The sequence below is a fragment of the Balaenoptera acutorostrata genome, chromosome 15 (genome assembly GCF_949987535.1).
Source record: "Balaenoptera acutorostrata chromosome 15, mBalAcu1.1, whole genome shotgun sequence".
NCBI lineage: Eukaryota > Metazoa > Chordata > Mammalia > Artiodactyla > Balaenopteridae > Balaenoptera > Balaenoptera acutorostrata.
The window spans coordinates 1427797-1444448 of record NC_080078.1 but is presented as its reverse complement, the minus strand read 5'-3'; the positions used below and the strand labels follow the sequence as shown (position 1 = coordinate 1444448).

The 16652-nt window shown below is 48.8% G+C and overlaps 1 protein-coding gene across 5 annotated transcripts in view; it reads left to right on the top strand.

The window, feature by feature from the left end:
* Window positions 1-16652, top strand: part of MAD1L1 (mitotic arrest deficient 1 like 1) — a 332505-nt gene that overhangs the window by 66880 nt on the left and 248973 nt on the right. For 4 of the 5 annotated variants that reach the window (XM_057529233.1, XM_057529232.1, XM_057529231.1 and 1 more), the window contains one exon: window positions 12426-12512. The exons of the other annotated variant lie outside the window; for it this stretch is intronic. In XM_057529233.1, the coding sequence (XP_057385216.1) occupies window positions 12426-12512 (87 nt within the window). The remainder of the gene's footprint in view (window positions 1-12425; window positions 12513-16652) is intronic. 5 annotated transcript variants of the gene reach the window in all.

The following is a 16652-nucleotide window of genomic DNA, read 5'->3' as shown; positions in this document are numbered from 1 at the left end:
ACTTTGGGAGCAACGATATATATATATTTTCCCCTTTTTCTCTTTTTGTGAGTGTGTATGTGTATGCTTCTTTGTGTGATTTTGTCTGTATAGCTCTGCTTTTACCATTTGTCCTAGGTTTCTGTCTGTCCGTTTTTTTTTTTTTTTTTTTTTTTTGGCTGTGTTGGGTCTTCATTTCTGTGCGAGGGCTTTCTCTAGTTGCAGCAAGTGGGGGCTACTCTTCATCGCGGTGCGCAGGCCTCTCACTATCGCGGCCTCTCTTCTTGCGGAGCACAGGCTCCAGATGCACAGGCTCAGTAGTTGTGGCTCACGGGCCTAGTTGCTTTGCGGCATGTGGGATCTTCCCAGACCAGGGCTCGAACCCGTGTCCCCTGCATTGGCAGACTCTCAACCACTGTGCCACCAGGGAAGCCCCTTTTTTTTTTTAGTATAGTTTTTAGCGCTTGTTATCATTGGTGGATTTGTTTTTTGGTTTGGTTGCTGTCTTTCTTTTTTAATTTTTTTATTTTTAATACTTTTTTTTATTTTCATAACTTTATTTTATTATTTTTTCTTTCTTTCTTTCTTTCTTTCTTTCTTTCTTTTCTCTCACTTTTCTTCTGAGCTGTGTGGCTGACAGGGTCTTGGTGCTCCAGCCGGTTGTCAGGCCTGAGCCTTGGAGGTGGGAGAGCTGAGTTCAGGACATTGGTCGACCAGAGACCTCCCGGCCTCACGTAATACCAAACAGCGAAAGCTCTCCCAGAGATCTCCATCTCAACGCTAAGACCCAGCTCCACTCAACAACAAGCAATCTACAGTGCTGGACACCCTATGCCAAACAACTAGCAAGACAGGAACACAGCCCCACCCATTAGCAGAGAGGCAGCCTAAAATCATAAGTTCACAGACACCCCAGAACACACCACTGGACGTGGTCCTGCCCACCAGAAAGACAAGATCCAGCCTCATCCACCAGAACACAGGCACTAGTCACCTCCACGAGGAAGCCTACACAACCCACTGAACCAACCTTACCCAGTGGGAGAAGACACCAAAAACAACAGGAACTACGAACCTGCAGCCTGCAAAAAGGAGACCCCAAACACAGTAAGTTAAGCAAAATGAGAAGACAGAGAAATACACAGCAGATGAAGGAGCAAGGGAAAAACCCACTGGACCAAACAAATGAAGAGGAAATAGGCAGTCTACCTGAAAAAGAATTCAGAGTAATGATAGTAAAGATGATCCAAAATCTTGAAATAGAATGGAGAAAATACAAGAAATGTTTAACAAAGGACCTAGAAGAACTAAAGAGCAAACACACAATAATGAAGAACACAACAAATGAAGTTTAAAATTCTCTAGAAGGAATCAATAGCAGAATAACTGCGGCAGGAGAACGGATAAGTGGCCTGGAAGATGAAATAGTGGGAATAACTACTGCAGAGCAGAATAAAGAAAACAGAACGAGAAGAATTGAGGACAGTCTCAGAGACCTCTGGGACAATGTTAAACGCACCAATGTTTGAATTGTAGGGGTTCCAGAAGAACAAGAGAAAAAGAAAGGGACTGAGAAGATATTTGAAGAGATTATAGTTGAAAACTTCCCTAATATGGGAAAGGAAATAGTCAATCAAGTCCAGGAAGCACAGAGAGTCCCATACAGGATAAATCCAAGGAGAAACAGGCCAAGACACATATTAATCAAACTATCAAAAATTAAATACAAAGAAAAAATATTAAAAGCAGCAAGGGAAAAGCAACAAATAACACACAAGGGAATCCCCATAAGGTTAACAGCTAATCTTTCAGCAGAAACTCTGCAAGCCAGAAGGGAGTGGCAGGACATATTTAAAGTGATGAAAGGGAAAAACCTACAACCAAGATTACTCTACCCAACAAGGATCTCATTCAGATTTGACAGAGAAATTAAAACCTTAACAGACAAGCAAAAGCTAAGAGAATTCAGCACCAGCAAACCAGCTTTACAACAAATGCTAAAGGAACTTCTCTAGACAGGAAACACAAGAGAAGGAAAAGATCTACAATGACAAACCCAAAACAATTAAGAAAGTGGTAATAGGAACATACATGTCGATAACTACCTTAAATGTAAATGGATTAAATGCTCCAACCAAAAGACGTAGACTAGCTGAATGGATACAAAAACAAGACCCATATATATGCTGTCTACTTCAGACCTAGGGACACATACAGACTGAAAGTGAGGGGATGGAAAAAGATATTCCATGCAAATGGAAATCAAAAGAATGCGGGAGTAGCAATTCTCATATCAGACAAAATAGACTTTAAAGACTATTACAAGAGACAAAGAAGGACACTGCATAACGATCAAGGGATCAATCCGAGAAGAAGATATAACAATTGTAAATATTTATGCACCCAACATAGGAGCACCTCAATACATAAGGCAAATGCTAACAGCCATAAAAGGGGAAATCGACAGTAACACAATAATAGTAGGGGAATTTAACACCCCACTTTCACCAATGGACAGATCATCCAAAGTGTAAATAAATAAGGAAACACAAGCTTTAAATGATGCATTAAACAAGATGGACTTAATTGATATTTATAGGACATTCCATCCAAAAACAACAGAATACACTTTCTTCTCAAGTGCTCATGGAGCATTCTCCAGGATAGATCATATCTTGGGTCACAAATCAAGCCTTGGTAAATTTAAGAAAATTGAAATCATATCAAGTATCTTTTCCGACCACAACGCTGTGAGACTAGATATCAATTGCAGGAAAAAATCTGTAAAAAATACAAACACATGGAGGCTAAACAATACACTACTAAATAACCAAGAGATCACTGAAGAAATCAAAGAGGAAATCAAAAAAAAACCTGGAAACAAATGACAATGAAAACACGATGACCCAAAACCTATGGGATGTAGCAAAAGCAGTTCTAAGAGGGAAGTTTATAGCTATACAATCCTACCTCAAGAAACAAGAAACATCTCAAATAAACAACCTAACCTTACATCTAAAGCAATTAGAGAAAGAAGAACAAAACAACCCCAAAGTTAGCAGAAGGAAAGAAATCATAAAGGTCAGATCAGAAATAAATGAAAAAGAAATGAAGGAAACAATAGCAAAGATCAATAAAACAAAAAGCTGGTTCTTTGAGAAGATAAACAAAATTGATAAACCATTAGCCAGACTCATCAAGAAAAGGGAGAAGACTCAATAGAATTAGAAATGCAAAAGGAGAAGTAACAACTGACACTGCAGAAATACAAAGGATCATGAGAGATTACTACAAGCAACTCTATGCCAATGAAATGGACAAATTCTTAGAAAAGCACAACCTTCTGAGACTGAACCACAAAGAAATAGAAAATATAAAGAGACCAATCACAAGCACTGAAACTGAAACTGTGATTAAAAATCTTCCAACAAACAAAAGTCCAGGACCAGATGGCTTCACAGGTGAATTCTATCAAACATTTAGAGAAGAGCTAACACCCATCCTTCTCAAACTCTTCCAAAATATAGCAGAGGGAGGAACACTCCCAAACTCATTCTACGAGGCCACTATCACCCTGATACCAAAACCAGACAAAGATGTCACAAAAAAGGAAAACTACAGGCCAATATCACTGATGAACATAGATGCAAAAATCCTCAACAAAATACTAGGAAACAGAATCCAACAGCACATTAAAAGGATCATACACCACGATCAAGTGGGGTTTATCCCAGGAATGCAAGGATTCTTCAGTATATGCAAATCAGTCAATGTGATACACCATATTAACAAATTGAAGGAGAAAAACCATATGATCATCTCAGTAGATGCAGGAAAAGCTTTTGACAAAATTCAACACCAATTTATGATAAAAACCGTCGAGAAAGTAGGCATAGAGGGAACTTACCTCAACATAATAAAGGCCATATATGACAATCCCACAGCCGACATTGTTCTCAATGGTGAAAAACTGAAACCATTTCCACTACGATCATGAACAAGACAAGGTTGCCCACTCTCACCACTATTATTCAACATAGTTTTGGAAGTTTTAGCCACAGCAATCAGAGAAGAAAAAGAAATAAAAGGAATCCAAATCGGAAAAGAAGAAGTAAGGCCGTCACTGTTTGCAGATAATATACATAGAGAATCCTAAAGATGCTACCAAAAAACTACTAGCGCTAATCAATGAATTTGGTAAAATAGCAGGATACAAAATTAATGCACAGAAATCTCTTGCATTTCTATACACTAATGATGAAAAATCTGAAAGAGAAATTAAGGAAACACTCCCATTTACCATTGCAACAAAAAGAATAAAATACCTAGGAATAAACCTACCTAAGGAGGCAAAAGACCTGTATGCAGAAAACTACAAGACACTGATGAAAGAAATTAAAGATGATACCAACAGATGGAGAGATATACCATGTTCTTGGGTTGGAAGAATCAACATTGAGAAAATGATTATATTACCCAAAGCAATCTACAGATTCAATGCCATCCCATCCGTATCAAACTACCAATTGCATTTTTCACAGAACTAGAACAAAAAATTTCACAATTTGTATGGAGACACAAAAGGCCCTGAATAGCCAATGCAATCTTGAGAAAGAAAAACGGAGCTGGAGGAATCAGACTCCCTGCCTTCACACTATACTACAGAGCTACAGTAATCAAGACAGTATGGTACTGGCACAAAAACAGAAATATAGATCAATGGAACAGGATAGAAAGCCCAGAGATAAACCCACGCACATATGGTCACCTTATCTTTGATGATAAAGGAGGCAAGAATATACAATGGAGAAAAGGCAGCCTCTTCAATAAGTGGTGCTGGGAAAACTGGACAGCTACATGTAAAAGAATGAAATGAGAACACTCCCTAACACCATACACAAAAATAAACTCAAAATGGATTAAAGACCTAAATGTAAGGCCAGAGACTATCATACTCTTTGAGGAAAACATAGGCAGAACACTCCATGACATAAATCACAGCAAGATCCTTTTTGACCCACCTCCTAGAGAAATGGAAATAAAAACAAAAATAAACAAATGGAACCTAATGAAACTTAAAAGCTTTTGCACAGCAAAGGAAACCATAAACAAGACGAAAAGACAGCCCTCAGAATGGGAGAAAATAGTTGCAAATGAAGCAACTGACAAAGGATTAATCTCCAAAATTTACAAGCAGCTCATGCAGCTCAATATCAAAAAAACATACAACCCAATCCAAAAATGGGCAGAAGACCTAAATAGATATTTCTCCGTAGAAGATATAAGATTGCCAACAAACACGTGAAAGGATGCTCAACATCACTAATCATTAGAGAAATGCAAATCAAAACTACAATGAGATAACACCTCACACTGGTCAGAATGGCCATCATCAAAAAATCTACAAACAATAAATGCTGGAGAGGGTGTGGAGAAAAGGGAACCCTCTTGCACTGTTGGTGGGAATGTAAATTGATACAGCCACTATGGAGGATAGTATGGAGGTTCCTTAAAAGACTAAAAATAGAACTACCGTATGACCCAGCAGTCCCACTACTGGGCGTCTACCCTGAGAAAACCATAATTTAAAAAGAGACACGTACCACAATGTTCCTTGCAGCACTATTTACAATAGCCAGGACATGGAAGCAACCCAAGTGTCCATCGACAGACGAATGGATAAAGAAGATGTGGCACATATATACAGTGGAATATTACTCAGCCATAAAAAGAAATGAAATTATTTGTAGTGAGGTGGATGGACCTAGAGACTGTCATACAGAGTGAAGTAAGTCAGAAAGAGAAAAACAAATACCGTATGCTAACACATATATGTGGAATCTAAGAAAGAAAAAAAGGTTTTGAAGAACCTAGGGGCAGGACAGGAATAAAGACGCAGACGTAGAGAATGGACTTGAGGACACGGGGAGGGGGGAAGGGTAAGCTGGGACGAAGTGAGAGAGTGGCATGGACATATATACACTACCAAACGTAAAATAGATAGCTAGTGGGAAGCAGCCGCATAGCACAGGGAGATCAGCTCGGTGCTTTGTGTCCACCCAGAGGGGTGGGAGGGAGACACAAGATGGAGGGGATATGGGGATATATGTATACATACAGCTGATTCACTTTGTTATACAGCAGAAAGTAACACACCATTGTAAAGCAGTTATACTCTAATAAAGGTGTTAAAAAAAAAATCACTTGTTGGCTGGTCCCAAGCCCCACCTCCAGGGGTTTTGATTCAGTGGGTCCAGAGTTGGAGGTGGGTGGGCTGGAGTTAATCCAGATGACTCTGGTGCAAATGGCCCATGGGTTACTCTGACTGTTCCAGACCCCACCCCCCACCCCCCGCTTTACAATGCCACATCCCATGAAGCTATACGTATCCCATCGTGCTGACCAGGAGGGAGTATGCCCTCCTGTGTTCTCTTGTGCTTTTTGTGATCTGTAGCGACCACCTGGCCAGCTCTTTTTGCCTAGCGTCAGATTTAACAAATATAGTATCACGTTATGGCTTTGAGAACTTATTCACTTATTTTCTCTTGTCGAGCTTTTTTTTTAAAGTAAAAACAAATACACAGGGAATGTAAAATCATACAGCTGGTATAGAAAATGGTATGGCGGTTCCTCGAAAAATTGAAAATGGAATGATCCAGCAGTTCTCCTTCTGGGTATATATCCAAAAGATATATAAAGTAAAGAGTTGAACACATATTTGAAAACCAGTGTTCATAGCAGCATTATTCACAGTAGCCAAAGGGTAGAAACAACCCAAGTACCCATTGAAGGATGAATGGTTAAGTAAAATAAGTATATCCATGCAGTGGAATATTACTCAGCCTTAAAGAGGAAGGGAAGTCTGACAACATAAGACATTTGGCACACTGAGGACCTTAGGCTAAGTGAATTAAGACAGACACAGAAGGACAAATAGTGCATGATTTTACTTATATGAGGTCCCTGGAGGCGTTGCATTCATAGAGACAGAGTAGAGGGTGGGTGCCAAGGGCTGGCTTGGGAGTGGGGGGAATTGCGGTTGTCGTTTAATGGCTACAGGGTCTCAGTTTGGGAAGGTGAGAAAGTTCTGGAGACCTATGGTGGTGATGGCTGCACAACTCACTGACGCTGTGTGTGCACTCAGAAGTGGTTAAGATGGGAAGGTATGTGTTACGTGTGTTTTACCACCATTAAGAAACAAGCAGTGCCACGATGTGTACTTAACCACACGTAGGGCACAGCCCTGGTTGCTTCCTTGAGACGTGTTCCTGGAAGTGCAGTTGCTGGTCGATGGGTGTGGTCTCCCCTTTCAGCTGCTCTTCTTACCTGGTCCAGGAGGATGGCTCGGCCCTCCTTGGGGCAGTGGGGCAGGACGGTAGCCTTGCTAGCGACCTGTCTTGCTAGGTCACAGGAGGCACTGTGCTGGATGAGTGAGCTCTCCTGCCTGGGTTTCTTCCCCAAGGAGCCCATGGTGGGACCTCGGGGATGCACGAGTCTGCCCGGGATCATGTCCTCTGTTACCCAGATGCCTCCTGCCCGTCCACCCAGGGGACTGGGTTACCTTGGGAGTCCTTTAGGCCCTAATTTCTTCCTACTTCCTTCTCTTCAGGTGTGTTCATAGTACTGCTGTCAGTATAGACAGAGGTGTCCTGAAGCCAGGCCTCCTGCCCCCTTGATCAAACTTCACCCGCACCCTCGGTTCACCCTGTCGCGGCCTCAAGGATGTACACGTGTTTCCAAACCTGCCTCGCTATCTTTTCTTTTTCTCACGTGGAACATTCTCAAACCAGTGCCTCACAAGTACTCTGTTTTAACTAAAGCTCATACACTGCACTCCTCCGACAGAACACATTTTCTTTTTGATCAACACTTCAAACTAAAGGTGCATGGAATTCCATACTGTTTACTGATTAATGATAATTTTAAATGGAAACTTGTGCTCCTCATGTACATGATGAACTATCACACACCGCTTTCACTATTACCTATGTTTTGTCCTTGTTTCCCAATCCTGGCGTTACAATGAGGTTGAATTGTGTACCTTAAGAAGTGGTTTTAAAGGTTCCCGCTCCCATGACATGAACGGATGTGTGAGGGGTTATCAGGTGGTAGTGCCGCCATGTGCTTGGGTCTTGGGGTTTTGGAAATAAGCCTAAAGAAGCCCTGTTGAGCCGGGCTCAGCCTGGAGTTGTCTGAGCTGTGACCTGAGCCCCGGGTCTCCCGCAGTCCATCCATCTCTTTAAAGACTTCCCGCCTTTTCTGTGTCTCTGAGGGTAGAACAGTTCTTGAGTGTTGTCGCCTGGCTTCCTGGTCTCTGGGTTTTTAGGAGAAGTTGAAACCTAGTGGCCAGCAGGGATGACTGGACAGGACTCCTGAGTCTCTGTTTACAGAGTGGGAGCTGCAGGTGTTCAGCCCAGAGGCCGCACGGAGAAGGTGGTCCCGTTGCTGTGTGCCGTCCAGCAGCGGCCGGGGCAGGGCTGAGGCAGGAACGGGGTGCGGGGTCCATGCCTGTGCAATTTGGTCTCTGGAATCGGGCACCACCTGGGAAAGGCAGGCCCTGCAGCTTGAAGCGCCCCCTCTGCGGGGAGCGGGGTTGGGGGGGTCGGCGCGTCTGAATGGTGGCACTGCACCTGGGACTTGGGGCTGGGGCGTGGCCGGGAAGCCACTGCTGGAGAGCCTGCCTTGGCCGTGGGCAGTGCGAGAGCCATAGCCCCGTGGCTGTGCAGAGGTCACCTGCCCCCGGCGTCCCGCCCCCGCCGGCCTCGGTGGGAGGAGCAGCACAAACTCAGGCCACGCTGCAGGGGCTCTTGTTTGCGTGGCTGGTCGAGGGGGCGGAGCGGCAGGGAGGGGGGTAGAGGAAAGCCAGTTTCCTGCTTAGTTTATTCGAATAGGGAGCCAGGCCCCTTGATGCTTTGTTGAAATAGCTGCTCAGAAGTTCCAAAGCATTGGGTGTCTGATGGCCTCTGTGGAGTTCAGCTGAAGGGTGAGAGCCTCGGGCCGCCCGGGGTGGGGGGGCTGCGTGCGTGGGGCAGCCTCAGCCTGCAGGTGTCCCGGGAAGATGCAGAGGCCCGAGCCATCAGCGGGAGCAGGGCGTTTCTGAAGGAGTTCATTTTTCTCTTCATTTGACCGTTCCCAATTTCCCCTCGTTATTAAATTGTTACATTTCAAATTATCTTTACTTCAAAGGAAAATGGAGAACCTCGGTTAAGAGTCTGGCTCCTCTGTGTTACTCTGGCTCCTGGCTTTGCGGGGCTAATTTGTACCTCAGGGCAAGACTCTTGTTTCTAAATTGCTGTCACGTGCTCCCGACTCTGCCAATTGCTCGCCCGTGTCCAGGAAGGCTTCTGCCTGGAGGGTATTGCCGCCCCTCAGCTAGTGAGAGGCCCCGCGGAGGGTGTGGCCGTCTGTCTGACAGATGCTTCTCCACGGCCTCCTACTGCTCTTTCAGGTCTGAGCAGACGTGGCCCAGCCTGGAAGGGGCGTGAGGAGGAGGGCGATCGCCGTCATGCTCCCCCAGCCACCCTCTGGGCACCCGTCTGCCTGTCCCACACGGCGTTGGCTGGTCCTGGGCCCATAGGGACTGGGGGCCTTGCAAAAGTAGACGTGCAAGTTCTTCGTTGGTTTTAAATAAACTTCCCATTGATTTAATAATAGTTCGCATACTCCTTTGACTAACATAGAAAAATAGAAAACAACTTAAATCTCTTAACAGTGTTTCAGAAAAAATATCTCTTGGCTTAAAAGGGTTTAACTTGTTTTGCTTACTTATTTTCCTATTAGTATCTTTAAGTCCCTGAGGTTGGAAAACATTAGGAAGCTCTGAAAAGAATGGGGAATTGGCATTCAAGGCTGGTTCAACCTCTCCCCCCTCCTAGGTTTTAGTTTCTCAAGGTCTTCTACTGGTAAACATCTTTTCAATGTGAGTATTTTCTAATCCACAAAGTTGGCTTGTGTTCAGGGCAGAGTAAGGGTAGAAATCTCGGCCCTGTGCCTAGTGGTTCTCACACCTTGAGGCCACGTCCTCACAAAACGTCCAATAAAGGGCTTTTCTTCTGGTGGCCAGGGAAGGGCCTCCCTGAGGTGGTCTGAAAGGGAGATATCATGGAATTACCTTGGGAGGAGTGTTGATGACAGAACCCCTGTGTGTGAGGAGTGGGGCCGTGGGCCCCCTCTGTGCAGGGGCTGCGCTGGGCTTTCAGGACGTACCACTGACAAGCGCAAGTCTTCAGGCTAACGTTCTAGCGATGGCAGACACTGAGAGACCCCAAACTGATGACAAGGGTGGTGGTGCTGTGCAGCGAAGGTCGTGATGGGGTGGGGAGAGGCTTGGGGGCCTCTTGGAGGAAGTGACATCTTTCCTGAGACCTCTCTTTTGAGAACGAGCTAGGCTTGGGGAGACTGAGGGAAGAGCTTTGCAGGCCCAGGGTTAACTATCGCAGAGTTTCGGGGAGCAAACGGGTTGCCGTGTTCAGGCAGCAGAGGGAAGTCCAGTGGGAGGTGAGGAGGCCCCAGGGGCCTGGTGGTGCGGGGTCTGTGGGCCCTGGCATGAGGCTCGGTCTCAGCGGGTTTCCGTGAGCAGTCCTTGGGTACCATGCGACTGCAGGTGCCCACTTCAGCAGGAGGGGTGGGGAGGCCAGAGAGCGCTCTTGGAAACTGGGCACTGCGCTGGCTCTGGGGGCCGGGAGGAGGGCCTGTGGGTACCGAGCCGTGGCCCCTGCGTAGCCCTGGGCTCCGGCCCCGGCCCCAGCCCTTGCGCTCACCTCCTCTCGGCCGCTGCACACCAGCGAGCCGTCTAGTTTGTGTGCCCCATGCAGGTGTCGGGAATGTTCGTACTCCGCTGGGTGTTCCATTCTGTCTCTCAAAGACATTTTTAAAATAAAATCAGCCATTTTTAAAAATTGAAATATAGTTAATTTACAATGTTGTTAGTTTCAGGTGTACAGCACAGTGATTCAGTTAAACATATCTATTCTTTTTCAGATTCTTTTCCAGTATAGCTTATTGCAAGATACTGAATATAGTTGCCTGTGCTGTACAGTAGGTTCTTGTTGTTTATTTTATATACAGTAGTGTGTATATGTTGATCCCAAATTTCAAATTTATCCCCCCTCCCCGCTTTGGTAACCATAAGTTTGTTTTCTATGTCTGTGGGTCTATTTCTATTTTGTAAATAAGTTCATTTGTATCATTTTTTTAGATTCCACATGTAAGTGATATCACATGATATTTGTCTTTCTCTGTCTGGCTTACTTCACTCAGTATGACAGTCTCTAGGTCCATCCATGTTGCCGCAAATGGCATTATTTCACTCTTTTTTATGGCTGAGTAGTATTCCATTGTGTGCGTGTGCGTGTGTGTGTGTGTGTGTATTCTTCTTTATCCACACATCTGTTGATGGACCCTTAGGTTGCTTCCATGTTTTGGCTATTGTAAATAGTGCTGCAGTGACCATTGAGATGCATGTATCTTTTTGAATTAGAGTTTTCTCCAATCCCTCTCCCAGGGGTGGGATTGCAGGATCATATGGTAGTTCCATTTTCAGTTTTCTGAGGAACCTCCATACTGTTCTCCATAGTGGCTGTACCAATTTATATTCCCACCAACAGTGTAGGGGGGTTCCCTTTTCTCCACACCCTCTCCAGCCTGTCTTATTTGTAGACTTTTTGATGATGGCCATTCTGACCTGGTGAGGTGGTACCTCATTGTAGTTTTGATTTGTATTTCTCTAATGATTGGCGATGTTGAGCATCTTTTCATGTCCCTGTCGGCCACCTGTGTGTCAAAGACATTCTTGGTGTATGTTCTCCTGAGCCCCGGTGCTGAGCTAGAGGAGGGGGTTCAGATGGAGGCTCAGTGCTGCTGAGAGTGGGTGGCCTTTGAACCAGCCATCAGTGTCTTTGAGTCTCAGTTTCCTCATTTGCAAAATAGAAAGAGTAAGTTTAGCAGGGCTGCTCTGAGCATTAACTGAGCTCATTAACCTGGAATAGTTTTGAAAATTACGAGGCATTGGGCATGTGGGTATCTGCTGTGGTTGTTACACTGCTGCTGTCCTCATACCGGGACTTTGAAGCGGAAGGGAGGAAAGGCAACTGGAACGCACTGGGCACCTCCCCTGCTAGCTGCCTGGCAGGTGCCTTTAAACCTCACTTCAAGCCCCTGCATGGTGACATTGTTACGTATCGACCCTGTTTTTACAGGTGAAATAAAATCAAGGCTTATAAAAGTCATGTCCCCAGTGTTGCATGGCTAGCGGTGGCTGTGGCGTGAGCCCAGGTGGCGGAGAGCGCACGGCTCCACAGCCCGCCGCTCCGGGACGGCGCACAGGCCCCGACTCGCCCCAGGGCTGTGAACCGCCAGTGGCTGGCGTGGCTTTGGGCCGCCTTCTCGTGTCAGCCGGTCCCCCTCCAGGGCACGGCCAGCACTGACGTGTGCTCTTGACCCCCCAGGACCCCAGAGGACCTGTCCAGGTTCATCGTGGAGCTGCAGCAGCGCGAGCTCGCCCTCCAGGACAGGAGCAGCTCCATCACCAGCAGGTAGGCCTGGCGGCCCGCGGTCTCGTGGCGACGTGTCTGCTCTGGAAAGTGGGCTGTGGTGGGGGTGCCCCTGGCTGAGGAGTGGCTGTGCTTCACCATCCCTGCCTCGGCCTGAGCGAGCGGGAGCTGGGGCAGCGGGGTGCCCCGTGGCAGTGAGACTCAGCTGAGGCGGCGGGCGTACTGTCATCTGGGCGCTGTGGCAGATCAGCCCTGGGGCCCTGGGAGGAAGGCATGCGCCCCACCAGGAGCATTTGCGTCTTTGTGGAGGCGTGGGCTCCGCGTGGCCCCATGAACGTGTGGAAACCTGGAGCCTGGGTTGAAGTGTCTGAGTGTTTGTACGTGTGTGGACTTGTGCCCTCGGGGAGGGCCCCACGTAGCAGCACAGCCGGGCCATTCGTGTCCACGCCCGGGCAGGCAGCTCTGACTTCCTCCAGGGCCTGAGGAACTGGTTCCACACCAGTTCTGCCTCTGACACCTGCTGGGCGCCCCAGGAGTCAGTTCAGCTCTGCCACTAACTCCCAGGTCAGCCAGACCCCACAGGTGAGGGCTTGGTCCCACAAGGCGCGCCTGCCTCGGGGTTCCCAGGCTACCCGCACTTCATCTGACTGCAAATTCAGGGTCCCCCCAACCCCTCTCTGATAGTTTGCTAGAATGATTGACAGAACTCAGGAAAGCACTTTATTTAGGATTACTGGTTTATTACAAAGGGTGCAGCCTGGATCAGCCAGCTGGGCAGAGATGCATGAGGCGTGTGTGTGGGGTGGGGGCAGAGCTGCTGTGTCCTCTCCAGGTGTGCTGCCCCCCAGCTCCTCCTTGTGTCCACTGACTTGGAAGCCGCCTTGTTCAGCAGTTTCTATGGAGTTTCCTGCTTGATTAAGTCATGGCCATTGGTGATTCACTTGGTCTCTATCTCCGCTCCCCTCCCTGGAGGCGGGGTGGGGGTGGAGCTGAAAGTTCCAACTTCTCTTCCCCTGGTTGGTTCCTCTGGCTTCTCCCCCGCCCTTCCTGCCCAGGGGTCTGGCTGAAGGGGCTTGTTAACAAAAGGCACTCATCTCCTTCAGGAAATTCCAAGGGTTTGTGGAGCTTTGTGCCGGGAAGGGCACCAAACCAAATGCTTGTTCCTCACTGAGCCGCACTTGGGCTCTTGCAGGGCTGTCTGCCTCTGTCCCCTGGGGCCCAGGCTGGTTTCTCTCGTGCTTGCAGGGTGGCTGACCAGGTTCTGGGTGTCGCATCAGAGGCAGAAAGAGAGGCCTCCTTCTTGGGTCTCCGTTTTGGAACAAGGAAACCTGTCCTAGGACCCCCACTGGTGGCAGACTCCCCCGACCCCAGTCACTCTCACTGGCCCAAATGGGGTTGAATGTCTGCCCCAGACCAGGTACCTGTGGAGGATGGTGTTAAACTAGTCAATTCCCACATGATTCACTTGAGGGTGGACAGGTGAGTGAGGTGAGCCTCTCCAGTGAGCGAAGGGCCTGGGGGCAGGCTGAGAGGACGGTGACCACAGAGGGGCCTTGGGTGCCCGGCACTGGCTGACCGGCTGGTTGGGGGTGGAAGTCAGCCTGCCCGCCGTGATTGTCCTCCATGGCCTCAGCCCCGGTGCAGATGGCGTTTCAATAATTTATTAATAACCGAAGGAAGGCTTTTTTATTTGGGGGGCTGATGTCTCTTTGAAAATCGGCTTTTAGAAGCATCTGGTTATGTTGGACATAATCACATCAATTTAGTTTAAAAACCTCAAATGAGGACTTCCCTGGTGGTGCAGTGGTTAAGAATCCGCCTGCCAATTCAGGAGACATGGGCTCGAGCCCCGGTCCAGGAAGATCCCACATGCTGTGGAGCAACTAAGCCCGTATGCCGCAGCTACTGAGCCTGCGCTCTAGAGCCCGTGAGCCACAACTACTGAGCCCACGTGCCACAGCTACTGAAGCCCACGCGCCAGAACTACTGAAGCCCACGCGCCTAGAGACTGTGCTCCTCAGCAAGAGAAGCCACCGCAATGAGAAGCCCACGCACCGCAACGAAGAGTAACCCCCACTCGCCGCAACTAGAGAAAGCCCGCATGCAGCAACGAAGACCCAACACAGCCAAAAAAAAAAAAAAAAAGTGAATTAATTAATTAATTTTTTAAAAACTTAAAAAAAATACCTCAAATGATAAAGACTGCCTTTTGCTTTCAAAGCTACTGTCAGATGAAACGGGCATTAAAAGTGGTTTGAAATTAAAGCGTTTGACATTTTTCCAGGCGATCCTCTTTATTTTACTTTGAATTTGAAACAGAATGAACTATTAGAGGAAAGGAAACTTGTCTGCATTTTCCTCCCTCCAAACTGCGAGGTACTTTCTAAAATGACCTGCTTTGAGCAGCAGCAGGAAAGCCAGCCTCTCAGCTTCGTGAATGTAGCTCTCGTCCGCAGCTCTGGCAGTGCTTTCGACTGTGGTCACACATGTAGATTCCGCCGTCCCGTCTCTTCGTCGGGACTGGTTCAGGAGTGGGCTCTCCGCCCCTGGGAGCGGTCCTTCACGGCGGCTGCTGGGTCTGCGTGACCCCTGCCGACTTGCCCACCTCTCAGGACCCCTGGGCTCCCTCTGAGAGCCGCTGCAGCCACCCAGGAGCAGCCGAGTCTCGGGCATCCCGAGAAAGAGCTGTGCGCTTCACCTCTCCTGCAGGATGGGCCCCTGCCTGATGGGCCCCGGGAGGTGAGGTGAGGTGTGACAGCACGGCGCACAGGGCCTAGGAACGGCTGCTTGCCCGCTGGCTGGAGGTGCTCGTGGTCCCGTCCTCATTCAGCAGACTGGCCCTGACCGCGCGGCCATCCGAGGAGCAGTTCCGTGTGCCAGCGTCGTGCCCAGTGCGCGCGTGCATCGCCCCCTTCATCTCAGGGAGGCCCCGCCGGAGAGCTCCCTCCTCCCGGTGATGGAACGGATCGGAGAAGCCCGGGAATGTTCTTAAGGCCGCAGCCGATAAGGGGCCGTCGGGCTCCTGCCCCATCTGTTCATGGTAGAGTCACGTGCAGGCCCTGTGAGGAGGTGGCAGGGAGCTGGGGTCCTGTGCCCTCGAGGCCCTCGCCGAGCAGAACGGGGAGGGGACGTGTGCACAGCGCCATTCACGCTCGCAGGGGTCTGGGCAGCTGCTGCTCTCACAGGCAGCAGGCCGATGTGGCCGTGATGGGGGCGGTCCGTGTGGAGGCCAGGAAACCTCATGAGGCGGGAACAGCTGATTTCGCTTCCGCACGTCTTTAAAGGCAGTTGGGCAGAAATTCAGGTTAGGTGGGAAGAGGCACCTTAGCAAGAGGGTGAAAGCCTGGGGTCTGGCCAGCACGCAGGCAGGCGGGGGTCCGGTCGGAGGGTTCGGAGGGCTCTTTGGCGGGGGGCGAGATGGCAGGAGGTGCCTGGCGTTCAGCAGCGCTCAGGAGACCCCAGGTGACGTGCAGGCGGTGGTGGGGCCAGAGGTCTCGCGGGGTTCTGGTTGGCACCTTGTAGCGTGTCCTTTGGGAAGAGCTGATAGTGGTGTGCCTCTCTGTTAGCGGGCTGTCCTGGACCGCCAGGCCAGCCTCTCTGTGCTTTCTGTTTCGTGGCCGACCTCGGACAGCTCCAGGGGCACCACTGGTCACTGACATGAATGGGTGTGTCGGTGCCTTTGGACAGGAGTTTAATTACAGCCCAGGGAACCTTGCCTTTCTTTTGTGGCCACCCCAGCATTGGTTTTGGCGCTTGAAGGCTGATCCTGTTCCGTTGGAGGTGTGCTGAGGACACGTGAGTATTCAGGGTTTGTGAGCGGCTCTAGGTGTGTCCCCGTCAGTGTTCTCCATGCAGAGCTCCCCTGACACTGCCATGCAGCCGCCTGTGCCCTAGCGGGCGCCAAGAGCATCCTGGCGTCTTCAGGACCCAGCACCTCACTCCATAGCCCTGGTGTTTGCAGAGCCAGGGGCGCTGTGGGCCGGGGTGGGCGGGAGGCTGCGTCTCTTCGTGGCTCAGAACCTTGTGGGCAGCCTCGAAGGACAGGGGAGCAGGGAAGCTTGTGTGGGGACACGTGGGGCTGTGATACCTGCGTTTCTCTGCCTTGGTGGAGAGTGGGGGATGGAGTAGAGCGGGGGCTCCTGGGGTCCAGTTCTCACCTGTGCACACAGCATGGTGGAGATG